Consider the following 26,596-nt stretch of genomic DNA (forward strand, 5'->3'; position numbering starts at 1 on the left):
CACAGTCCGGATCCGTCTGGTTCTCTAGAAAACGTACCATTAACCGGATCATTTCAAACGGTTCTACAAAATTGAGAACCAGAATCTAACCAATATATGCATAGAACCTAACCAGAACTCAACCGCAAGACTAGTCCGATTTTGGTTCGGTTTCGGTTCTATCCAATAAGCATCCAAACACTTATTCACAAATATAAACTCATAAAACTAAAGAAATAGAAGATAATCTGTTGGAATAGAAAAGGAAGAAAGAAAATAAAAGCTTTCCTAACAAAAAAAATTTTATCTCTAGGAAAATTTAAGTTTAGCAAGGAAAAGATTAACCTACCAAATTCAATTAATATATTTAATTACACAAACATATGTATTTCTATATTTATCTTAGTTTTAAACAGTCCGGTTCAGTTCTAACCACGGTTCATTAATTGAGAACCAATAACCGAATCAAAATTAACGGTTCTTATTTTTTTGGAACCATAACTTGACTGTAGAACGGCAAAACCAGACCAAATAGGGCGGTTCGATCCGGATCGGACCTGTTTTATGGATCGGATGGTAAAATGTGAATTGAATTCTGTGTTTCATGGAGTTTCCTTAAAACAAATTTGCTGCCTACCAAGGGTACGAAGGCTGCACTCCCAAGATAATTTGTCCATAACCGCAACTCACAAAACACCAATGTGGTCAGCTTTGGCGAATCGAACTAGCATCTGCCTCTCACACACAAAGAATAATCTCATGCCCCTCTTTCACACAAACAATAAAGGAGTGGTGGTGGTGATCATGGCCTTGATCTATAGGATCAAAATAGGTTGGAGAAGAAGCCAAGTCTTGATTTGGCCTTTGGCTAGTTAATTTGGTAAGACAGATTGAAAAATGTAGTTGAATTAAAATTTTGGATACGGGTCAGGTCGGCTCTTGGGCAGACGTTCGGATAAAAATGCAAGGCGACGTGATTAAATCTAATAATCTAAATTAACAATTATGCAATTGAAAGTATTTTCTAAATCCGAATTTTGGAACTGAAACAATAGGTTTTCGGTATTATTTTCTCCCTTGTGTTATACGTTGAAGAAAACAAGTCAATTCAAAAACAAAAACAGAACCCTCAAAGTCAGTCTTTTTTTTTTTGCCTTCCCGTATAAAGGGTGTTAGAAATTTTTTTTTTGCTCGGCAAACGGAATATTTTATAAAACTCGAAAGGGGTACATCGAGGAAATTCAACCAATCCGAAGCTTGGTTGAGCCCAAATTTACAAACACATCCAACCGACAGTTGGAGACTCTCCTGAGAACTGGGTTACAATTTTAGATTGCGGATACCATCTAAGAAAATCTTGAACTCCTCAACGGTGTAAACCTTGATGTCAAACTTTGCCTTCATCCATATTGCCACTCAAGTTTTTTACTAAATCCCTCACCTCCCAAGGGTGTTAGAAAATTAGTGGTTATAACTTACAAGAGTACTACATATTCTGGGCATCAATGGACTTTGGGGTCCTGAACATGGACCCCATAAGCATATTCTAGGCATCAATGGACTTTGGGGTCCTGAACATGGACCACATAAGCGAGGGTTAGCGCAATATTAGTATGTTAGTCAACAGGGTTTCAGAGGCTGTCTATAGTCCTGAACCCCAAATTCACCTCACGTGGGCTCGAATCTCCGCCTCAATTGTGGAAGGAGGGTGAGACAACCAACTTCACTAGCAGTTTCACATAGTTCAAATGTGAATTGCTAGTCCTATTCAATTGTGTCATTGACTCATTCCTGACATAAAGACCACACAGAAACAAAAAAAAAAAAAAAAAAAGACAAGACAAGACAAACAAAAATAATAATAATCAAGGCCACTACAGCATTTATTCATGTGGTAAATTTCTTCGCAAACTCTTTGTTGAGAAAAACAATCAGCGAATTTTAGAGAACAATTTTCATTAGAAATACAACTGAAATAGAGAACACGTAAACTTAATATTTAACACCCCGTCCCATATTGGAAGTCTACATGGATGATCTTAGACATATAAGAAACCTTGTGGGCTACTACTAGTACCTTATGCTTAAGCTTTTGGGCCATATGGTGTGGCTTGTGGATCAAAATCAAGGTATTGAGTCAGTGGTCTGCTTGGGGCGTTACATAGTACAATGATCAATCTACCTAACAAAACACAAGAGTGTAGGGACCACACTAACGCAAGTTGAAAGAAGGACTAAGATTCAATTGATCAAAGAGCTGATATATGTTTTCCAACTCTCTTAAGAAATCACCCACTCTTAAAACTGCTTTTGTTGACGTTTGGGTTTCTCTCTCTCTCGACACCGCTCTTTCAAATGTGGGCCAACACTCTCTCTCTTGATTGACACCGCTGTTTCGAATCACCGGCCAACAAAGCGGCGTGGAATGTTGTTTTTCAACTCTCTTAAGAAAACACCCATACTCTTATAAATATATTACAAAAATGCCATCGGTTCGTTTTACCCAAATTAGATTCTGTCGGAAGCATATAAAAAAAAAAAAACCTCTACTTTTGTTGACGTTTGGGTTTCTCTTTCTCTTTCGACACCGCTCTTTCGAATCTCCGGTGAAATCTTTCAAATCTGGGCCAACACTCTCTCTCTTGATCGACACCGTTGTTTCGACTGATCACCGGCGAAATCTTTCAAATTGGGCCAACAAAGCGGCGTGGAATGTTCCTTACCCGGTGAAATATTTTAAATTTGTTGAGTTTCGTGGACGGTGGGAGTAGGCCAAGAAAGCTTCGTGAAAGCAAATATATTTGAAATTTTTTGGAGTTTATTGGGATTTTTTTTGAATTTGTTGTCTCTGTTTTTTTTTAAGTTTTGGTGTCAGCAAAGGGAGTCTGACAAAGAAATCATATCCATTTGGAAGAAAACCTATGAGCTGCGTGTACAGAAGGAAAAGACAGCTCCCTGGAAGCAAAGGTATTTGGAAATTTTTGGAGTTTATTGGGATTGGGATTTTTTTGGATTTTTGTCTCTGTTTTTTTTTTTTTTTTTTTTGGAGTTTTGGTGTCTAAAAGCAAAGGCAATGCTCTATTGGGATCATCGTTGGTAGTTTTTGGTGTTAGAAATGTTCTTTGTAGCTAGCTTAAAAATTTAGTTGGGGGAGTGCCGTAAACACGGATAATTCTTCTTCATGCCACTAAGAAGAGGATCACATAATACACACTAATGAATCGATTTAGTGTTTGAGCCACTAACTAGCAAGTGCCGCAGACATGGGCAATTCCAACTGGGGTGCGTAGCGTTGTTGGCATGGGCAAACACTAGTAACAACTAATTTGAAAAATGCAAATCGAATCCTTTGTTATACACAGCCTCCTTAAAACAGAATCGCTACCTACCGAGGGTGTTGAGGTTGTATTGCCATCTGTCTCCTAGGATAATTTAGCTAGAACCACACCCCACAGAACACCACTATGAGCAACTTTGGCGAACCAAACTAGCTTGTGCCTCTTGCTCACAAAAAATAAACTCAGGAATTTCTGTTGGAATTGTGGAAAAAACGTGAAATCGAATGAAATCAGGATGCCCAATATATCTGATCAAAAAAAAAAAAAAAAAAGGATGCCCAATATATAACCAAAGAGTGACTTCTGAAATCCTTCGATCGGGACTTCAATGTTAGAAACCGCTGTAATGAACTATACGATTGAATTCTGCCATCATGGGGGTAAATTTCCAACAGTCTTTGTTAGGAATGCCTTATATTCTTTAGTCCCACATTGGTTAATTATGTTATTCCTGTTTTTGTAGCCTATTATAAATAAGGCTTTTGGGAAACTTCTAGGAATTATCTTTTTGGGCTTTCATATTGTGGCCTTTCTAGAGTTACGGATTATAGCCGGTTCTTTATATCTCTTCTTCACGTTGGTTAGTGAATCCTCTCTCTCCTCGCCCGTGGACGTACCCAAGTTGGGGAACCACGTACATCTTGTGTCTTTGTGATTTCTTGTTTAGTTTTCAATTTCTCGTTCTTAGCTTGCGTTCATAGCGCTCGTTACAACAAACTGGTATCAGAGCCTTAGGTTGCAAAAACTAGGGTTTCGTTTCCGATTGTGGCTATGGCGGCTAAATTCGAGATTGCGAAGTTTGATGGGCAGAGCAGCAGTTTCAGTCTTTGGAGAGTAAAGATGAAGGCTTTGTTAACCCAACAAGGATTGCACAAGGTTTTGTTAGGCAAGACTAGTTCTGGAATTAAAGAGGAAGATTGGGATGATACAGATGCCAAAACTCTGAGTTCTATTCAGTTGAGTTTGGCAGATGACGTTCTTTGCAAGGTGGAAGAAGAAATTTCAGCAGTAGGAATTTGGCTGAAGTTGGAAGGCATATATATGACAAAGTCGCTCACCAACAGGTTATATCTCAAACAACGTCTTTATACGTTTCGTATGCGAGAAGGTATACCTGTTAAAGATCATTTAGACGAGTTCAACCGTATTATTATGGATCTGAAAAATATTGATAGTAAAATTGAGGATGAGGACCAAGCCCTAATTTTGCTATGTTCTTTACCACTTTCGTATGAGCACTTTGTTACAACCCTATTGTATGGTAAAGACACGATATCCATGAAGGATGTTAAGGCCAGCCTATATTCGAAAGAATTGAGGAAAAAAGTGTCAGGTGAGGGTGATGCACATGCGAAGGGTTTGTTTGTTAGGGGAAGAACAACAGAAAGGGTGGAGTCAAGTAATAGGGAAAGATCCAGATCATCAGGTAAGAAGAAGGGAAAGTGCAATTATTGCAAGAAACCCGGGCACTGAAAATGTGACTGTTTAAAACTCAAGGAGAAGGAAAAAGAAGACCAGAAAGGGGGTAAAGTAATTGCTGGAATTGCTGAAAGTTCAGATGAGTCAGATAATGTGTTATCAGTTACAGAGGGCGATTCTCGCTCTAATACCGAGTGGGTTCTAGATTCTGGATGTTCATACCATATGTGTCCGCATAGAGAGTGGTTTTCTACTTATGAGGCGGTCAATGTTGGTACAGTTTTGATGGGCAACAACATGGCCTGTAAGACTGTTGGTTCAGGAACGATTCAGCTTAGGATGCATGATGGTATTGTTAGGACTTTATCTGAGGTTCGACATGTTCCGGATTTGAAGAAAAACCTTATATCCCTGGGTGCTCTTGATTCTCATGGTTGCAAATTCCTCGGTGAAGGTGGAGTTTTGAAAGTCTCAAGGGGTGCATTAGTACTGATGAAGGGTCAGAAGCGTGGTAACCTTTATACACTCCAGGGCAGTACAGTTATAGGTGCTGCAGCAACGGTTGCTTCATCCAAGGTTTCAGATTCAGACTTGACTCGTTTATGGCATATGCGCCTTGGGCATATGAGCGAGAAGGGGATGGCAGTTTTGAGCAAACAGGGTTTGCTATGTGGCCAGAAAATTGAGAAGCTGGATTTCTCTGAGCATTGTGTCTACGGCAAGCAATGCAGGGTAAAATTCAGTACAGCTGTTCATCGCACCAAAGGCACGGTGGATTATTTTCACTCGGATCTTTGGGGTCCCGCAGAGGTAACTTTTAAAGGTGGTTTTCGATATTTTATGAGTATTATTGATGATTTCTCTCGTAAGGTTTGGGTGTATATGTTGAAACATAAGAGTGACGCCTTTAATACATTCAAACAGTTTAAAATTTTGATTGAGAATCAGACTGGTAAGAAAATAAAACGTTTGAAAACTGACAATGGTATGGAGTTTTGTCTTGGCGAGTTTGATAGGTTCTGCAGTGATGAGGGCATTGTGAGGCATCACACAGTGAGAAAAACCCCTCAGCAGAATGGTGTGGCTGAACGAATGAACATGACTCTTTTGGAGAAGACACGTTGTATGTTGTCCAATTCCGGATTGGGCAAAGAATTTTGGGCTGAAGCCGTTTCCACAACATGCTATATGGTGAACAGGTCTCCGTCGACTGCTATTGAGTGTAAGACTCCGTTTGAGGTATGGTCAGGTCATCCAGCTGATTATTCTGTGTTGCGTGTTTTTGGGTGTCCAGCTTACGCTCATGTGAATGAGGGTAAATTGGAGCCACGGGCCAAGAAGTGTATTTTCTTGGGTTATGCAGCAGGTGTCAAAGGGTACAGGTTATGGTGCTCTGATGATTTGAAGTTTTTGATCAGTAGCGATGTGACTTTTGATGAAAATTATCTGATTAAGGGGTCTAAGCAGGTTGATGATACAGTTCAGGAACATAGTGTTCCAAAGCAGGTGGAGTTTTTGGGTGAATCTTCCGACTCAGGGAAGAAGCATATTGAGAAGCCAATTGAAGAGGAGTTCAAGAGTTCAGACACAGAGGTTTATGCATTAGTTGAGCAACCACGCACTATTGCTAAAGATAGGCCAAGGAGGGAGATTCGGCCTCCTGAAAGGTATTCGGCTTATTCTGAGATGGTGGCTTATGCTTTATCAGTTGCTGAGACAGTTGAGTATAAAGAGCCTTCCAGCTATACGGAAGCTGTTTCGAGCACTGAGTCTGCACAGTGGTTTGTTGCTATGAATGAGGAGATTGAGTCTCTTCAGAAGAATCAGACATGGGAGTTAGTAGAACCGCTGAAAGGGAAGAGGATTGTTGGATGCAAGTGGGTCTTCAAGCGCAAGCCAGGTATTCCAGAGGTAGAAGATGCTCGGTTCAAAGTTCGGCTAGTGGCGAAAGGATACAGCCAGAAGGAGGGTGTTGACTACAATGAGGTATTTTCACCAGTTGTAAAACATTGTTCCATTCGCACTTTACTTGCTATTGTTGCATGTTATGATCTTGAGTTAGAGCAACTTGATGTCAAAACTGCGTTTTTGCATGGCGAGCTTGAAGAATAGATTTATATGCGTTAGCCTGAGGGATTTGTTGTTTCTGGTAAGGAGGATCACGTTTGTTTACTTCGTAAGTCTTTGTATGGCCTCAAACAATCCCCTAGGCAGTGTATAAGCGGTTTGATACTTTTATGATAAGCCAGTCATATTCTAAGAGTGAGTATGACAGTTGTGTGTTTTTTCGAAAACTTCCAGATGGTTCATTTGTTTATCTACTGATGTATGTTGATGATATGCTTATTGCTGCCAAGAGTGTATCAGAAATCAACAGGTTGAAACAACAGTTAGGTGGTGAATTTGAGATGAAAGATTTGGGTGCAGCAAAACGTATTTTGGGTATGGAGATTTGCAGAGATCGAGTAGCTGGCAAACTATTTTTGAATCAGAAGTCTTATGTTCTTAAAGTGCTTGAGCGCTTTGCCATGCAGAACTCGAAGCCAGTCAGTACCCCTTTGGCAGCACACTTTCGACTTTCAGCTGAGTTGTCACCACAGTCGGAGGATGAGGAGAAGTATATGTCTCAGGTTCCATATTCGTGCGCAGTTGGGAGCCTTATGTACGCCATAGTATGTACTCGTCTTGATATTTCACATGCAGTTAGTGTCGTTAGTCGTTATATGGGGCGTCCAGGAAAGGCACATTGGGAGGCTGTGAAATGGATACTACGGTATTTGTGCGGAACTGCAGGTGTTGGTCTATTGTTTGGGATTGCCAATTCTGGTGATCATGCTGTTGGTTATGTTGACTCGGATTTTGCTGGTGACCACGATAAGAGAAGGTCTCTGACATGTTATGTTTTTACTCTGTTCGGAAGTGCTATTAGTTGGAAAGCTACTTTACAGGCTACAGTTGCGCTGTCTACAACAGAAGCGGAGTATATGGCCATTGCTGAAGCTGTGAAGGAGGCATTGTGGATGAGAGGTTTGCTTTGTGAGCTTGGTCTTGCACAGGGTGTGAGTTCAGTATTTTGTGATTCGCAGAGTGCTATACATTTGACTAAAAATCTGATGTATCATGAGAGGACTAAGCATATCGATGTCAGGTATCACTTCGTTCGGGATATCATCTCACAGAAGCAAGTTGAGGTGAAGAAAGTGGGTATGGCAGATAACCCAGCAGATATGTTGACTAAACCGGTTCCGGTTGCCAAGTTCAAGCATTGCTTGGGCTTGCTTGGTATTTGCAGTTGATCGCCCCTCGGGGGCATTTGGCGAGTGAGAGGTTAGAAGGGGATAACTATATTTGGTGATTTGGTTCAGTGGAATTCAAGTCAAGGTGGAGAATTGTTAGGAATGCCTTATATTCTTTAATCCCACATTGGTTAATTATGTTATTCCTGTTTTTGTAGCCTATTATAAATAAGGCTTTTGGGGAACTTCTAGGAATTATCTTTTTGGGCTTTCATATTGTGGCCTTTCTAGAGTTACGGATTATAGCCGGCTCTTTGTATCTCTTCTTCACGTTGGTTAGTGAATCCTCTCTCTCCTCGCCCGTGGACGTACCCAAGTTGGGGAACCACGTACATCTTGTGTCTTTGTGATTTCTTGTTTAGTTTTCAATTTCTCGTTCTTAGCTTGCGTTCATAGCGTTCGTTACAACAGTCTTCACCAGTCCATAAAATCAACATAGCTAGCTTCTATAGCCTAATGAATGCCTATGATATAGGAAAAACTAGTCCTCTTATTGGTTGTAAACGAACCTGATCGAGATATTACGTATTTATCTTTGGTGAACTTTTATAGTATGTGGTGTTTATTTGTAGTACATTTTTGGATCGTGTTTACGAAAAAGGTTTCAAGAAAAAGATGACATTGGTCCCACTCCATTTTCTTTTTTATGTTATGGTTTAAAATCTACAAAAGTCAAGCAGTACACGATCCTCTATTTAAGCAAGGTTATCAGCAAGCAGCATATTCAGCATTAACATTCCATTCACCACATTGATATGGCAGTGTTAAATCCATTCTTCCTTTTCATACGCGTCGTTTTTCTGTTGTCCTTGCATTATTCCGGCTCTCCTCTTGCAGCCAGCTTTGTGCGAAGCGGGAACGAGACCGACCGTCTAGCCTTGCTTGCATTCAAGGCTGCAATAACTAGTGATCCCTTTGGAGCTCTCAACTCGTGGAATGAATCCATCCACTTTTGTCAATGGGTTGGCGTCACATGTGGCCGCCGACACCATAGGGCCATCGTGTTGAGGCTTGGACATCAGGAGCTCATTGGGTCTGTTTCGCCTCACATCGGAAACTTGAGCTTTCTCAAGGAACTATGGCTGCATAACAATAGCTTGAGTCATGAAATTCCACCAGAACTTGGTCGCTTGCGGAGACTGCGAATATTGAGTGTGTTCAATAATTCGATTACTGGGGATATTCCGTCCAATATATCTAGTTGCTCTAACCTTGTTGCCCTTGAACTCTCTCGCAATAGGCTGGCTAGGGAAATTCCAGCGGAGCTCGGTTCTTTAACTAAGCTCGAGATACTGCTGATTTACGAAAACGACATTACAGGAGGTCTGCCTTCTACTCTTGGGAATCTATCTTCTCTTACGGATATTGATGTTCATTCCAATAGTATTTCTGGGAATATACCAGATACTATCGGTGGATGTACAAAATTAGAAAAACTCGTATTAGGGGAAAACATGTTGGTCGGTACCTTGCCTTTCTTGATCTATAATCTCTCCTCTATCACAGAACTCTTTGTTGGGTATAACCAAATCGAAGGAAGCCTTCCTTCAGACCTAGGAATCACTCTTCCTAATCTTCAACGTCTATTTCTTTGTTACAACTTGTTTACTGGTTATATTCCTACTTCGGTATCCAATGCGACAAAAATACGATTCCTTTTCCTGGGAGGCAATAGATTAAAAGGAAAAGTCCCTCCTTTAGAAAAGCTGCGTGATCTTGAGAGGATACAATTGGAACATAATCATCTAGGGACAGGGGAAGTGGATGACTTGAGCTTTCTAGACTCATTGACAAATGCTACCAAGTTGCTCGGTCTGTCTATGGGCGACAATAACTTTGGAGGGGTGTTACCCGAATCCATTAGCAACTTTTCCACTCATCTAAGTGGACTTGGTATAGATGACAATAACATACGTGGGAGCATCCCAACCGGGATAGGGAATCTTATCAATTTGGAGGCTCTTACCATGATGAACAACCGTTTAAGCGGTAACATTCTTGCTGATATTGGGAAGCTTCAAAAGCTACAGCTATTGGAACTCAGTGGTAACAATTTCTATGGGGAGATCCCATCATGTCTTGCAAATTTAACTATTTTAATTCTACTCGTTTTGTCTCAAAATAATCTCCAAAGCAACATCCCTTCAAGTCTGGGGAAACTTCAACAATTACAGGTACTATATCTTGGTCAAAATAACCTTAGTGGTATCATACCCAAAGAAGTTATCAGCATCTCATCGTTGTTGAATCTAGATCTATCTAACAACAATTTGGTTGGTAACCTTCCAGTAGAAGTAGGAAACTTAAAAAATTTAGAAGAATTTTATGCTTCGGGGAACACACTATTCGGTAGAATTCCAAGCACTCTCGGTAGTTGTGTAACACTAAGAGTCTTATACCTTGATGGCAACAAATTCTGGGGAAACCTTCCTACATCCTTAGCTAATTTGAGAGGTGTGGAAGAATTAAATCTTTCTCACAACAATTTTTCAGGACAAATCCCAGAGTACTTGGTTGGCTTCATCTTTTTGAACAAATTAGACCTGTCATTTAATGATTTTGAGGGTACAGTACCAGAAAGAGGTGTATTTAAGAATGCAACTGCCATTTTTGTTCGAGGAAACAACAAGCTTTGTGGGGGCATAGCTGAATTGCAGCTATGCAGTTGCAACTCTAGAAGGAAAGAATTCACTTTAATTGGGAAATTAATACTGTCTATATCAGTTGGGCTTCTAGGACTACTTGTGATGCTGGGTGTTCTTTATCTTTGTTGGTCTAGGAAGGCAACAAAATTACCCCCATTCCGAATTTTAGGAAACTCATTCCTGCAATTGTCCTACCAAAGTCTGCTTCGAGCTACTGATGGGTTCTCCCTATCCAACTTAATTGGAGTGGGTAGTTTTGGTTCAGTTTATAAAGGACTTCTTGATCAAAGTGGAAAAGTTGTTGCAGTGAAGGTTCTAAACCTTCAATTTTGTGGCGCCTCAAAGAGTTTCATTGCCGAGTGTAAAGCCATGAAGAGTATCAAACATCGAAATCTTGTAAGGATTCTTACAGCATGTTCAAGTATTGACTATCAAGGTAATGATTTCAAAGCTCTGGTTTATGAGTTCATGGTCAATGGGAGCCTACACAAGTGGTTGCATCCAAATGGAAATGAAGATGACGTGCGTGAGGAGCCAAGGAGTTTAAACCTGTTAGAAAGGCTTCATATTGCAATCGACATTGCTTCTGCTCTTGATTATCTTCATTATCATTGCTCGGAACCAATAGTTCATTGTGATTTGAAGCCGAGCAATGTTCTCCAGGTAAATATACCTCTTGAGACTTTTCATTTTTCCTATGCAAAACCTCTGCCAACACTCTTTAGGGCCGATAGTCATTTGGTTTTACTCTGGTTCATCAATCACTTTAATAAAGTTGGTTGTTTTTTCCTTGTTTTTCTCCTTACCATATCATTTGGCTCTCAAAGGGGCAATTTCCAATATGCCTTCAATCCGTTAATTTCTTATGATCATATTGTTTAAGTTGTACACCTCGATTCAATGTGTAACCACAAGAAGCAAATGTTGTATCACTATATATTATTGTCTGCACAAGGCGCATTACCATGCTCTGATATATTTTTAACCAAGCTTCTTTGTCGCACCCCAAAATTTACGAACAATAGTTTAAAATAAAAATAAACATTTCAATTACATGGTTAGAAATTATACCAATAAGAATCTAAGAAAGAGAGTCTAAAGATGTTCAATATCATCATAGTTTTGCAAAATTTTCCATCCACCAACCCCAACATACTTTTTACATCACCAGTGCGGAAATAAAGGTTTATGGTGGCTAATTACATGCCAGAATAAGTACGGGTCCCAATTAGCTTTATTAACTAGGCTTACAAACTTTACAATATACAAAAAGAAATTCTAGTCCCTGCCTAAAAAGCTTTACATAATTGAGATGAACATTCCCATGTAGAAGACCATGAAGCTCTCTCAAGCCTTCGGGTAGTCATTTCCACCTGAAAAATGTTTAGTTTACACAACATGAGTCGAAACTCAATAGGAATCATGCTAATAGTGCAGATAAGAAAATGCAAGTAAATTGCACCACACATACGTACATTCCTTTAAACTAGGGGTGGCAAATTGAACCTAGACCCATTAACAAACCCAGACCCATCAATTAAAAAATAGACCCAACCCAACCCATTTATTAGTTGGGTAAGAATGGGTCCAAACCCAACTAACCCATTATTAGTTGGGTCTTAATTGGGCATTAATTGGGTCAACTAAAATGACCCAATGGGCATGAAAGTAACCCATGAAAATTTTTCATCATTTACCAGATTCCCAATGAATGCAGCCCACCCCCTACCACACCCACCACCGCCGCCGCCACCACTACGCCACCCTCACCACCCCCACCACCACGCCACCACCACCGCTGCGGCCACCGCCGTCTCCGTTACCAAACCCACCGCCACCGCCACCACCCCTACCACACCACCATCGCCACGCCACGACCACCACCGCCGCCACGACCACCACCACCACCACCGTGCCGCCACCACTACCGCCGCCACCACCACCACGACACCGCCGGCACTACCACGCCACCCTCACCACCCCCACCACAATGCCACCGCCTGGACCAAGCAAAGGAACACTCTCATGCATTTGTTTTCCTACTACGCGGATTTCATAAATTGATCTTCTATGATTAATGAGATTTCCTTCCTCTGTGGCCAATAAAGAAAAACATACAAATTAACGTACAGACATGAATACACGCAGGAATGCAACACAACCGGGTTTTAAACCTGACTCAACTGGAAGGTTGCTAAAATATGACCCAGTGACTAAACAAGTTATCGTGTTGCTAAGAGGGCTAGCAGGGGCAGGTGGCCCGGCTGTGAGCTTCGATAGCTCTTTCGTCCTGGTTTCAGAGTACGTCGGTAAGAGAATTCAAAAGTTTTGGCTCACAGGGGTTAAAGCTAACACCGCTGAGATTCTAATCAACCTTCCTGGAAATCCGAACAAAATTAAGAGGAGTGAAACGGAAGGAGAATATTGGGTAGCACTGAATATAATTAGGCAACAGCCGATATTATTTACTGCGCCACAGGGTCTGAGGATTAATGGACTCGGAATGTTGCTAGAGACTCTTCCTCTTGTGACAGGGTGGCCGTGGTGGTGGTGGTGGCCGTGGTGGTGGTGGCCGTGGTGGTGGTGGTAGCGCGGTGGTGGTGGCGGCGGCGGTGGCCGTGGTGGCAGCGGCAGCGTGGTGGTGGGGGTGGTGGTGGCGGCGGCGGCGGCCGTGGTGGCGGTGGCGGCGGTGAGGGTGGCGTGGTGGCAGCGGCGTTGTGGTGGTGGTGAGTAATTGGGTTAATGGGCGAGTCGGGTTTGATTTTAAATAAATGGGTCGGGTTGGGTATGGGTAATTGAACTCATAATTAATGGGTCTAAATGGGTCAATGACCCATTAAAGACCCAACCCATTTATAACTTGCCCATTTTTAAAAATCCATAGTTTAAATAGAGCTTCAAAATCCTCTTTCCAACAAAAATATATATAAGAGCAGGAGTTTTAATACCTTTGAGGTAACTGCAAGTATTTCAGGTGTGAGAAGGATCTCCATCATGTAGGTGAGTAATTCCAATACCAAACAATAAAACAAATAAAATAAAACCCCTCTTTATTTTCAATTACTCCAACACAGAAAACCTTAGTTCCCAAATAAGGGCCGAAGTCAAACCAAATTGAAGCTTGTTGAATCAACCCCCAATACAACAAAAGTTATAAGCCGACCCACTTTCCGGAAATCATTCTAAGTCGCATTCCAAACTCGCGTCTCATTTTCCGACTTCTAACCCAAAGGAAAAGGCCACCTACACCACACAACATTTTACCAATAATCAAATTTATTAGATCCCACATCTTTTTAATTAAGTACAACCATCATGAGAAAGTGAAACTCACCCTCCATAAAGCAAATGCTTTATTGGTAGGTGAAACTTACTCTCTACGTTGGCATGTGGTTGTACATTTAATAATATTGATCACTTTATAAATTTTAACAAATGCTCTCCACTTTCAATTACATATTTTACTAGAATGCCATTCAATATAGACCATTAGATTGAGAAGAAAAAAATTAACCTTTAGATTTGAATTTTTGCCAACTCAATTTTGATTATGGGCAAAAAATAAACAATGTGGAACTTGACATTACTAACTTTAACAACTTCTAAATGGATAATCAAAATTTGATGTGCCAAGTTTTGATTATTCACTTTTGATTATCGCATTGCGGATGCTCTTACAAACCTAAAACTGTCAAACAATTTCACTCAAACTCACGACCCTTACACTCCAATCAAAGAAACTCAACCAAAGTTGAAATGAAGCTATCAAAATCCAATAATATCCCCAAGGATTTTCAAGTATATCGATCCAGCTGCACATAAATAAAACTATGAATAAAATCACTGTACTTTTATATCCTGTAAATGAGAGCGCAAATGCATTCCTATCATCACAGGATAACACATTTTCATAAAAGAATTTCAATCTTCTCCTTTGCATTATAACCGAACACATTGTAGGCATGAGATAATAACAAAGTATAATTTCTATTACAGTTACTCTCTTTAACTAATCAAGAGAAGTTCCACAAATACACCAGCTATGTCATGAAACAAATAGCCATAGCCATGAAAACGTTACATCTACCAACCAACAATACGCACGTATATGCAACATTCGCAGATTAGGGGCACAATTACACTATATATTTCCATATCTATGCTATTAGCAAGAATCCTACCTCAATGGAGACAAAAACCCAATTTTGCCCGAAATTGAAGCTCTTACCGTGAGGATTACGAATTCGGGATCAGTTTTGCACGGGAATGCCGTTTGGTCCCTTAATTGTAGAGAGAAGGTGTGGAGATGGGAGAGAGAAGAACATTCGAGAGGGAGAAGAGAGAGACGGGAAAAGGAAAAGACCAAAAAAAAAAAAAGGGAATCAACGAAGAAATGTTGATCCCCGGTGTTAAATGGGTGTAAGTGTAGCAATTACACTATTTCTCCCTCAAGTGTCAAGATGCTATTTTACTACCTCCAGGCTATAAGTCCTCACACAAAGACCCCCAAAACTAACCATTAAATAAATAATTAGTCCCAAAAGTTTCTAACACCACCCACTATACAACATATATAGATCCCAACGGACTCGGTCAAAGGCCTAAGAATTTGAACACTGTCAAAGTGAATGTCTACATATGTGTATATGCATTCCTAAAAAAAAATGTGACTAATAACACTATTAATTATAAGCGCACATAATCACATAATAAGTAATTCACTAAAAGAAAAATGAATAAATAAAAACAAGAGACTCTACAGTATTCATGAATTTATTTAATAATTTACGGTTCACATACTGTAGAGTACGGCATGGGAAATGAGGCCTCAACATCTGGCGATGTGTATAGCTATGGCATACTTTTGTTGGAGATGTTCACCGGGAAGAGACCTACAGATGGCATGTTTACCGATAGTCTGACACTCCACAAATTTGCTAAGATGGCTCCACCCGAATCAGTGGAGAGCATTTTCGACCCAACATTGATTCCGCAAGGACAAATTGGCGAGGCAAGCACAAGTATCAGTGGCGTTCAGAATCAGAGCTCTCTCAACAGTCACAAAATTCATGAGTGCTTGATTTCACTACTTCAAGTTGGAATCGCATGTTCAGAGGAACGAGCAACAGATCGACCGGACATCAATGAGGTTCTCATTGATTTGCATAAGATCAAGAACATTCTTCTTGGAAATGGAGCACATGGAGGTCGAAGATCTAAGAATTCCACAGTGATCAATAAGTAGGCAGGTCAACACTTTCTTACTCACTTAAGAAATCATGCATTTTGCAATGAAACATCAGATTTCTTCACTGTAGATGCTTAAATACACAAGGCCTAACACAACTATTCTACTTGACCTAGGTGGTCACAATTTACTATGTTTGAAAAGAAGTTGTTGTCTATGCTAGAATTAGCAGCAGAAGGAGTCGAATTATGTTCAAGACAGCTGACATTTGTGGTTATAAACGAAAGGAATGCTCTATCAGTCGTTCATTCAACTTTTTCTTCGTTTATTCGGTTGCATTGCATCATGAGTCACTTATTCAACATTTTCTCTAGAGAAAACTAATTTCAAATGTCCAACAGCTTCTTAACTCTGTGTGTCCTTTTTTACGCTTTTATCACATTACGTCCAACATTAGTGGAATCTAATTATCACTATTTCCTGTCCTAGGTTTCCGAGGTGTAGTTTGCGTTGAAGACACTTCTTGAGCATTAGCTATGTGAGGCTTCAATTGCTTCTGCTGTTTGTCATAGACTTATCGCACTATACTATGCTGTAATTTCTGGTTCTGTTTCTTTAACATTTTTAGTTTGTCTGAGTTTGCAACTTTCCCGAATAAATGTACTCTAATAAGGCTATGGTTGTTATGATGATCTTGTCATAACTCTTATTACTTCTTTAGTTTAACTAGGCTATGGATATCCACAATTTGCTCGGACCATTCAGCATCTGTTATACTGCTCTAATCAGTGTTTTTTAGCTGGTTTATGGAACAGAGGGAAGGATACTAAGACAGCTGTGATACAGCAAATGTGGTATGTCTAACAGATCATAGATGGGAGAAAAAAAATGAAGCAACCCCTAAAACCTATGCAAAAGATCAAGGCGTACATTACTTACTTCTATGCGAATGCAGAAATGGACTTGAGGAGGTGAAAAATGAATCCCTGTCAAGTTTGACGGTTTTCTTTTGTTTCTGTACTTCTTTCCATCAAAATTTGGTGTTAGAGGAAACCGTTCATATACTCCTACACGTCTGCAAATTTCAATATTGCTTTGGATACACGGCAAACTAGTTTCCGAGTGGCCTATGTGAATTCGTTATGAAAATACTCAAGCACAAGGATTTTACTGCACCGAAAAGCCATTGGTCAAGTAGAAGTGGCATTTTTATATGTTACTTGAATTTTTGCATATGTTCAATTGTCAGGTTCGGTTCATTTTTATGCACAAGTTAAATTAGGTACTGATTTGCAAATTCATTATATTTACTTGCCTGTGGGGAATCTCATCAGCATTTGTGCAGATTTTAAGATCACGATACATGATTTCAAAGGCAGAGTGGCAGAGGAGCGAAAATGCTCATAGAATTTTGTGGCTACTTTAGATGCATTATCCGTCAGTATCAACACACTTTTGCCATGCATTTTGCAAATTACTAGGCCCCAGTTCTCTCTGGTGATTTGGTGGGTTTACTTGGGTTATTTCGGCTCCAGTTCTTTTAGTTGCAAGCGCGGATCAAACACCTTTGAAGTTTGCTCGCTTTTGGGGTTCTCTGTCTGGACAGAAGTCACGGTCGTCCAACGCTTTTTAGCAATTTTGTTTCCAAAGCCTCAATTATTTCCCTCCGAACGATAGTTAAGTCCATCCAAACCCACAACAACTCGGGTTTTGCATTTTTTATGGTGTTGATCAGGAGCTATAACCTATTTTGTTGAAGCAAAACGCTCTCTTGGTACATATTAATATCGAGATCCATTATAGGAATGAGATTAAAACCTTACAGTCTCACTTGTTGAAATTCTCCGTTGTAACTCTCTTAACATTCATTTGCCTTCGCATAAATGAAGCCATTGATAGATTCACTTGTTCTTTTTCTTCCCAATGCACATCTTAACTCATACTATTTTAGAAGACCACTGGGGATCGATGCACCAACCGAACCCATTAAATAATGACTAGAGGCCGGGTGCAAGTCGAATTTTGACAAAATTTACACAAATGCTTTCCACTTATTGTTTGATCAAACTTTAAAACAAATTGTTGAAATCCGACATGCACCTCTGGTAACAATTAATCAAATATCCAATGCACATCCTTAGTGTCTCCACCGTTCACAACGATTGGAATCGCTGTCTGTAAACCTCTAAACATCTCAATAGACTTCTCCGGCAAACTTTAACCATCCATATATAACAGGTCTTAAGGAATTAAGAAAAAGATCAATAAAGGGGGCAATTTCAAAATACACTTTTGTGACACGGCTTCAAAAAAAAAGTCACACCAAATGGTGCTCTCTTTATAATATTAGATAGAATAGATTCCCACCTTTTTTCCTTGGCAAATGGTTTGGTGTCTACCATTATGGTGTCTCCATTATGCCTCTTATGGTTTTATATTATGCCATGTGCAGTTCCATGTTATGTCTCGTGTCTTTTTTATAACATGGAACATCAACAGGCATAACTTAAAATCACAAGTGGCATAATAGAAACCACAAGAGGCATAACGGAGACACCATAAGGGTAGACACCATAGCTGATAGCATGTTCCCTTTTTTCTCCCTTGTGTGTGTTATACGTTGAAGAAAACAAGGCAATTCAAGTTTTCTTAGTCCAATAAGGAATTGGGGATAACTACATTTGAATGGACTCCTTTTAGACGGCAATGGTGAACTTTGGTTTTCACATTTAAAGTCGTAGCACTCATCCGAGTCTTGACTCATTAAGCTTTTCAGTCGGTCCAACTCAGAATCATCTTCCCGTTGAATTGATTATAGATCCTCTTCTTTCTCCACTACAAAAGGGTGACATCAGTGTCGAAAGGCCACAACAGTATTTTTTCGTAATGTAAATTTGTTCACTAGTCTTCACAAAACAATAACGTAAACATAGGTTCTCTGGTGAACTTTCACATGTGGTGTTTATTTGTTGTAAATTTTTGGGTCTTCTTAACAAAAAAGCTTTCAAGAAGAAGCCAAACAAGACCTAAACCATGGAAACAACTACCAATTCCCCATTGGTTTTCTCTATCTATCTATTCTAATATATAAAGGGAGAGCACCCTTTGGTGTCTCCTCCCTTTGTCATGTATTTTCCTTTCCATAAGTGCCCTTTTAAACACAAAATAAAACAGTTAATTGTGAGGATATTTTAGACATTTAGCACACAAAAAACCCACCTAAAACAGTTATTACTCCTTCACTTCCTATTTTTTCTTTAAAAAAAAAACCCTTCTCATCCACGCTACCTTCTCCCCCTCTCACGCTACCTTCCGCGCCCCCCCCCCCCCCCCCCCTCTCTCTCTGTCCCCACAAACGCCACTCCCCCACACCCCCACGTCTTTCTCTCTCAACCGCTCCCCACACCCCACTCCTCTCTCTCCTCCCTCTCTCCTTCTCAAATCTGCTACTTCCATCTTCCAATTGCTGCTGAAAGTTATTATGGGGGAGAGAAATTGATTCGTAATTCTCCTGAAGCAGGACCGTGATGCGTAAGTGTGCCCCTTAAAGTTAACTAGAGGCTGGGGCACACGCGATGTGTGTGCAAGTCGGATTTTCACAACGTTTTTGTAAAAATGCTTTTCACTTATTGTTTAATCAAATTTTCACAAATGTTGTGAAAATCCAACTTGCACACGCATCGCGTGTGCCACAGCCTCTAGTTGTTAATGATGCCGCGATACTTCAGAGGTAGAAATTAAAACACATAACATTTTCCAAGTTATTTGCTTTGAAATTGATATGATTTTTTTGCCAAGTTATTTTGAGATACACATAAACAGAGCATGCCAATATTTTACAGGCCAAGAGTATTAACTATCTAACTATTGTATTTAACCAGCTTCCATTTTCACAACAGCTTGCATCATAGCAGTTCAATCACAATAAAATACTATTTGGTGAGCAACTTACATCCCTAGATCACAAATTAGCTTAAAAAATGTGGCAGGGAAAAAACATGGAAGTTATAAGCATCGTACCCAGGTTTTCTCTTTTCTGTTGGAACCAGTTGCCTTATCTTTTCCCTTGGTTTTTGTGGTTGTTGTCTGTCTTTGTTAAGCCATTTGTCCTTACCTTCGATTTTTTTGTAAATAATTGTATAGCCAAAAATTTTTGTTACAAAAACAATGCAGTGAATTTAAATTCCAACTGTGAATTGTCGAGAAATGACAATCCAACACATTTATAGTGAACAACTGAGAGAGTTCAATGATCTCTGCCACTTCATCAGATAGGTACCTCAATTGGAAAATATAAATATCAAAAAATCCCTGCAGAAATACACATCTCAGTTGTACTTGTTGGTTTCAATGTCTTGCAATTTTTTTTTGCCTTGTGATTGACAAAGCAATAAAGGTGAATTCACGGTTTCATCGGTTCCTCATAAAAAACCAAAACATAATTAGTGTCCAATAAGATTTGACAAAAAAAAAAGGCAACAAAAATAACACTCTGTGGCTCAATATCTTGCTAACTGCAAAGCAGCAATGGTTTTGAAGTTTACAAAAATAGTAAAATAACATATGCACGTTTAAATAAATAGGTATTACTACGCACACACGCATAGAGGGCGGGAGATTATACCTCATCCTCAATGTCTTTGATTTTTTGCATCACAGAAGCCATTGGTTGCGTCTCACTCGATCACGACACAGGTACTGCCTAATTCATTAGGCTTCCAAGTATTCGAGTGCCGGCATATTTGCGTCTGCAACGAAGAAGAAGAGGAGGCTGTCGGATTAGAAATGGGGTGTGGGTTTATGGTATTCTGCGCAATACGTATGCTGAAACCATGGTGTGGTGAGAAACAAAATAGACCAATAAAAACTCATACTCAAAATCTACAAGTTGTTGTGAAAGCAAAAGAAGACATTAATACAAACACCTGGTAGTCAAGAGAGAGAGTACCCTTAATTTTTAAAACTCTCTTCACCGCAGGTATGAATTTCCGAATCTGAAATAGGAAATAAGAACATCCTGAAGGTCTAAATAGAACAAAAAAATATAACTTTGAGGGTTCTGTTTTTTCTTTTTTCTTTTGTGTATCTTAAGATTCTGACTTTCCTTCACGATGTGGATATCTCATATCCCCAATCCCCTCTTGCTCCAATACGAAATTGCACAACCTCATTTTACTCACTCAAACTACGTTACTACACCCACACTCCATCTTTGGATACTTGAACAGTAAGCATCATTCAATTTTTGCGACGTTCTTCTCGTCGCTGCGTGAACAGTACTTCGAGTGAACAGTGCTCGCATGAACAGTACTTCGATCAGTTGGGGCTTGCCGTTGCCATCGATCAGATTTGTTCTCGCCGATCAAATTTATTTTTTTCTTCTCTCACGAAGTTTCAACACTGTTTCAGTCAAATCCAAAGGTATTCAGTTGATTTTGTTGAGGTTCTAGGGTTTTTTGGAACCTTTATTAATTGTTTTTGAAGTCCTAAAATTGTTGGGAACATTGTTTATTGTTTATTTGGCATTATTGTTCTGCTTTCAAGATGTCAGAAGAGAAAAAACAGGCTTCCGCTAGTGGCAAGGATGAGTTGAGTTGTGTAGGGACTCTGGATAACTCTCCACTAGATATTTGTCCCATCAAACTAGATGGCACAAATTATTTACTTTGGTCTCGTACTTTTACATTAGCTATTGAAGCTAAAGGGATGTCTGAGTTCATTGAAGGCCCTGTTACTGAGCCTACTACTGATGTTGAACTTAAGACGTTTAAGTCTCGTCGATCTTTAGCCATGACTTGGTTGTTTAATTCTATGAAGGCTGATATTCGTAGTCCTTTCTTGCTTCTTAACACTCCATATCAGATTTGGACTATTGCCAAACAGACTTATTCTCAACAGGGCAATGATGCTCAGTGTTTTGAGTTGCGAAAACGACTTCGTACTATGGATCAACACAATCGATCTGTTGCTGTTTATTTTGCTGATCTCAGTGGGGCCTGGCAAGAATTTGATTATTATCAGGGGTTTCTAGCAGTTTGTTCCGTTGATGCTGGTGCTTGGTTAAAAAGAATAGAGAAAGAGCGTGTATGACTTTCTTGCTGGTTTTGATGTGGAGTATAATCCAATTAGAGTGCAGGTATTAGGTCGTGTTCCGTTTCCATCTTTGGGAGAGGCCTATGCCATTGTTCAACAGGAGGAGAGTAGAAGGGGTGCTATGTTACAAGCTCCTACTTCTGATCATTCTGCATTGGTTGCTATTCCGCAGGGACAGTTTGTGTCTGGCAGTGGAAAGTCTCAATCTAGTACTACCAGTGGGACCATAGACCGTATGTCACTCCAGTGTGATTATTGCCACAACACTGGACATACCAAGGATTTCTGTTGGAAGTTACATTGTCATCCTTTTTGTGGGTGAGGCAGTGGACGTGGAAGTCGAGATCGTGGTCCCGGGCGTTCTCAGGCTCAGGCACATATTTCAGAGTTTGCTACCTTGTCTGATTCTGGGTTTAATACAGGAGTTCAGTCACCTTCTGATTCTGTTGGCAGTTTCTCTCGGGGAGAGATGCAAACTCTCAGGCGTCTTATGGCTCAGGCTGATTTTTCCTCTACTATAGCTCCTACTTCCACAGCAGCTCCTACTGCATTCTATTTTGCTCATTCAGGTATTTCAGCTAGTGCATTTACAGCCTGCTCTGGTATTCTTTGGATTATCGATTCTGGTGCTTCAGATCATATGATAGGTTGTTCTTCTGTTTTTTATTCCTATTCCACTTGTTCTGTTAAGGATAAGGTTTGAATTGCCGATGGATCATTCTCTACTATTTCAGGGAAAGGTTCCGTTCGCTATTCTCCCTCTACCTCTCTCTCTCTTCAGTCTTCCATATTCCAAACTTTGCCACTAACCTTCTTTCAGTTAGTAGTTTTACCTATTCTGCAAACTGTTCTGTGACATTTTTTCCTACTCACTGTATCTTTCAGGAACTAGAAACGGGGAAGGTGATTGGCAGTGGTAAAGCACATGGTGGTATCTATTATCTGAAGCATGCACCTCATCCATCTCAGCCATCTTTATCATGTGGACAAGCTCTACAGGCAGATATGAATTCCACTCTTTCTTTGTTACATCGGTGGCACCGTAGATTGGGTTATCCCTCTTTTGGGATATTAGAGAAACTATTTTCTACTTTAGTTAAACATTGCCCTAGGGATCAGTTTTTTTGTGAAGCCCGTGAGTTTGGAAAACATAAACGTTCTTTTTATGCACCTATTAATAAACGAAGTGATTCTCCATTTATGGCTATCCATTCTGATGTTTGGGGTCCTTCTCCTGTTACTTCTTTAAAGGGCTATCGATGGTTTGTTACTTTTATTGATTGTTATTTTCGTGCCACATGGGTGTACTTACTCCAGTCAAAAAATGAAGTATTTTCCTGTTTCAAATCTTTTCGTAAGATGGTGTGCACTCAATTTGATACACATATTAAAATTATTCGGAGTGATAATGGGACTGAGTATATTGATAAGATTTTTCGGACATATCTAGATGATAATGGTATTATTTTTCAGACGACTTGCGTTTACACTCCACAACAAAATGGAGTCACTGAGCGTAAAAATCGCCATCTTGCTGAGGTCGCTCGATCTCTTTTGTTCACTATGAATGTTCCCAAATACTTATGAGGAGAAGCTATTTTAACTGCTACATATCTTATCAACCATATGCCATCTAGTGTCCTTAATTTTAAAACACCCATTGAGTGCCTGCCAAGCAGTTGTCGAGTTATGACTCTTCCACTTATGGGCTGAAGCAGTCACCTAGAGCCTGGTTTGGCAGGTTTTCTAAGGCTATGCTGAGTTTTGGTTACAAGTAGAGCCATGCAGATCATACGATGTTTATTCGGCAAAGTAATGGTAAGATTGCTATCCTTATTGTTTATGTTGATGACATAATAATGACAGGCAATGATGTGAGTGAGATTCATAACCTTAAGTCTCGTCTAGCTCAAGAGATCGAGATTAAGGACTTGGAATCATTGAGATACTTCCTTGGAATGGAAGTAGCGAGGTCTGATAGAGGTATCATTATTTTCCTACGCCAGTATATACTTGATTTTTTGGAAGAAACAGGTATGTTAGGCTGTAGACCTGCAGATTCTCCTAGTGAGGCGAATCATCATCTTAGTGGAGATGTGGAGGAGCGTACTGATAAAGAGAGGTATCAGCGACTTGTGGGTCGACTAATATACTTGGCCCACACTCGACCAGATATTACTTATGCAGTAGGTGTTGTTAGTCAGTTTATGCATGATCCTCGTACTTCACATCTAGATGCAGTTTATCGTATTTTGAGGTATCTAAAATCAGCTTCAGGAAAAGGAATTTTGTTCTCAAATCATGGCCATTTGCGATTGGAGGCATTCACTGATGCTGACTGGGCTGGTTCTGTGGATGATAGGCGCTCTACTTCTGGCTATTGCACTTTCCTTGGGGGTAATCTGATTACCTGACGAAGTAAGAAGCAATCGGTAGTTGCCAGGTCTAGCGCAAAAGCCGAATATAGAGCTATGGCTAATGGTGTTTGTGAGCTCTTGTGACTCCAAACTTTGTTACTTGATTTGGGGTTTGCTAATAGTGTTCCGATAAAACTCTACTGCGACAATAAAGCTGCCATTAACATTGCTCATAATTCCGTTCAGCATGACAGAACGAAACACATAGAGATTGATGGACACTTCATCAAGAAAAAGTTGAACGAGTGTTTGATATGTACGTATGCCGTTTGTGAGATCTGGAGATCAGTTAGCTGATATATTCACAAAAGGGCTGGGTAGCAAGAGTTTTCATCCTATTGTGTTCAAGTTGGACTTGATTGATATCTTTGCACCAACTTGAGGAGGAGTGTTAGATGATGGATCTATTTGTATCTAGTGTAATTATGTGTCTTATCATGTAATTAGTTTAAGTATCTAGGACCGTAGTGCAATTATTATACAGCTTGTATATATATATATATATATATATATATATATATATATATATATATATATATATTACGTTGAATGAAATTAATCCTAATGGGTTTTCTCCCTATTACGATTACCTTAAAATTTAACATGGTATCAGAGCTAGAATTTCGAAGGCTTTTCCCCTTTGTTTGTGCCATAGTTGCACTTTATTTCATTGTGATTCATGTGTTCCGAATCCTTTGTTGACCTCTCCATGTGCGAGTCAGGGGTCGCACGTGCGGGGGAGTATTGGGATTTGTCCCACATCGGTTAAATATCTCCACCAAAACAAGTATATGTACTTGGGCAGCCTCTCCACTCTTAGCCAATTGGTTTGGAGTTGGATGTTTTAACATTTTAACATGAAAATATATTTCGAATGTAATTTTGAACCTTTAAACATTAAAATTAAAAATTTTGATAAACATGAAAGTTGTAGGCAATTGAGTTATTGTTCAAACCCAATCTGAATTATCTCAATCGAAGTTTTTAGTAAAGAGTTATGTCCGAAATACATTTAGTGACAAAGCACAATTCATAAATTTCGTCATGAAAAGTACCCATTCGACAACGAAATATATTTTTCGTCGCTTAAAGCGTTAAAATAGTGACGAAATTATTTTTTGTCACCAAATTATTATCTTTGGCGACGAAAAATAATTTCGTCACATTTTTTAAGCTTTCGACAACGAAAAATGTATTTCGTCGCCAAATGGGTACCTTTGGTGATGAAAATATTTTTTTCATCGCTAAATTGGTATAATTGGTGACGAAATTATTTTATCACGGAAGTTGTCAAAATAGTGACGAATTTAATTTTTCATCGCCAAATATACTCATTTAGTGATGAAATTAAATTTCGTCGCTACTTTTTCGTCACCAATTTTCATTTTTCTTGTAGTAGTAGTTGTATAGGTAGGGTCGCGGGATGATTAGCATACCGTGGCCAGTTCGGGCACTACTCCTATTTTCAAACAATGAAAAAAATAATTTTAGATTGGAAAAATACTTCCCCAGATGAACCCGAGCATTATCGGAGCCCATGTGAACGGGGGAATGGTGGTCCAAAACTCAATCTCCGCTGCGCATGGATATACGGCGACCATAAAGGTTCGCATCTTTCGGGGTATCTTTTTCTCTCTAAAGTTGAATGTTTTTAAGAACACTGAATTGAGCAGGGAAGTCCGAACTTGTTGCAAGTACTATGAACCCTACGACCGTACCTTCTTTTTAATTATTTGAAAAATTAAACAATTTCTTAGTTTTAGTTAATCTCAGCATCAAACTACAAGGGGTGGCTACCTAAGAGCCCATTTTAATTAGTAACAACCAGAGTATTTAGTCAGCACGTACACATCACCGTCTCTGTGGATTCGACTCCGGATTTATCGGATATTATGCTACGTCGGTCTCTGCCCTATACTTGAGGGAACCCATTAATTTAAAACTAGAAAATCGTCAAGCATTTTTGGCACCGTTGCCGGGGACGGTAACTTGTGTTAAGAATTCGGGTAGTTATTTTTTTTATTTGTTTTCTTTTTAGTTCTTTAATTTTTTTATTGTTAAAAAGAAAAAAAAATGGCTCATTTTGCAAGGTACTATGGAGGTATGCAAACCAATTTGATTGTTCAGTGTCACTTCCTATATTTTATGGTTTGGCCTCAAAAAATCCTTTTACGCATGTTCATGACCTGGAGAAAGCTTTTGCTAGCGATGAAGTGACTCT

General features: G+C 39.6%; 1 protein-coding gene and 2 long non-coding RNA genes across 3 annotated transcripts in view; 1 reads left to right on the plus strand and 2 right to left on the minus strand.

The window, feature by feature from the left end:
- The window catches only part of LOC131316087 (probable LRR receptor-like serine/threonine-protein kinase At3g47570), a 124,929-nt gene extending 108,317 nt beyond the window's left edge, over positions 1-16,612 (plus strand). The window contains exon 3 of the mRNA XM_058345363.1: positions 15,483-16,612. Within this exon, the coding sequence (XP_058201346.1) occupies positions 15,483-15,922 (440 nt within the window). The 3' untranslated portion in view covers positions 15,923-16,612. The remainder of the gene's footprint in view (positions 1-15,482) is intronic.
- LOC131316211 (uncharacterized) lies at positions 11,768-15,469 on the minus strand. Its single transcript, XR_009197041.1, has 2 exons — positions 14,859-15,469; positions 11,768-12,050 (listed from the first exon to the last, which is right to left on the minus strand). It is a non-coding gene; the product is annotated as an uncharacterized LOC131316211 (long non-coding RNA).
- Positions 16,613-20,199: 3,587 nt separating the features above from the next.
- LOC131316224 (uncharacterized) lies at positions 20,200-20,962 on the minus strand. The gene is made up of 2 exons (XR_009197050.1): positions 20,814-20,962; positions 20,200-20,613 (listed from the first exon to the last, which is right to left on the minus strand). It is a non-coding gene; the product is annotated as an uncharacterized LOC131316224 (long non-coding RNA).
- Positions 20,963-26,596: the final 5,634 nt, after the last annotated feature.

The sequence above is a fragment of the Rhododendron vialii genome, chromosome 1a (assembly GCF_030253575.1).
Source record: "Rhododendron vialii isolate Sample 1 chromosome 1a, ASM3025357v1".
In the NCBI taxonomy this organism is placed as follows: domain Eukaryota; kingdom Viridiplantae; phylum Streptophyta; class Magnoliopsida; order Ericales; family Ericaceae; genus Rhododendron; species Rhododendron vialii.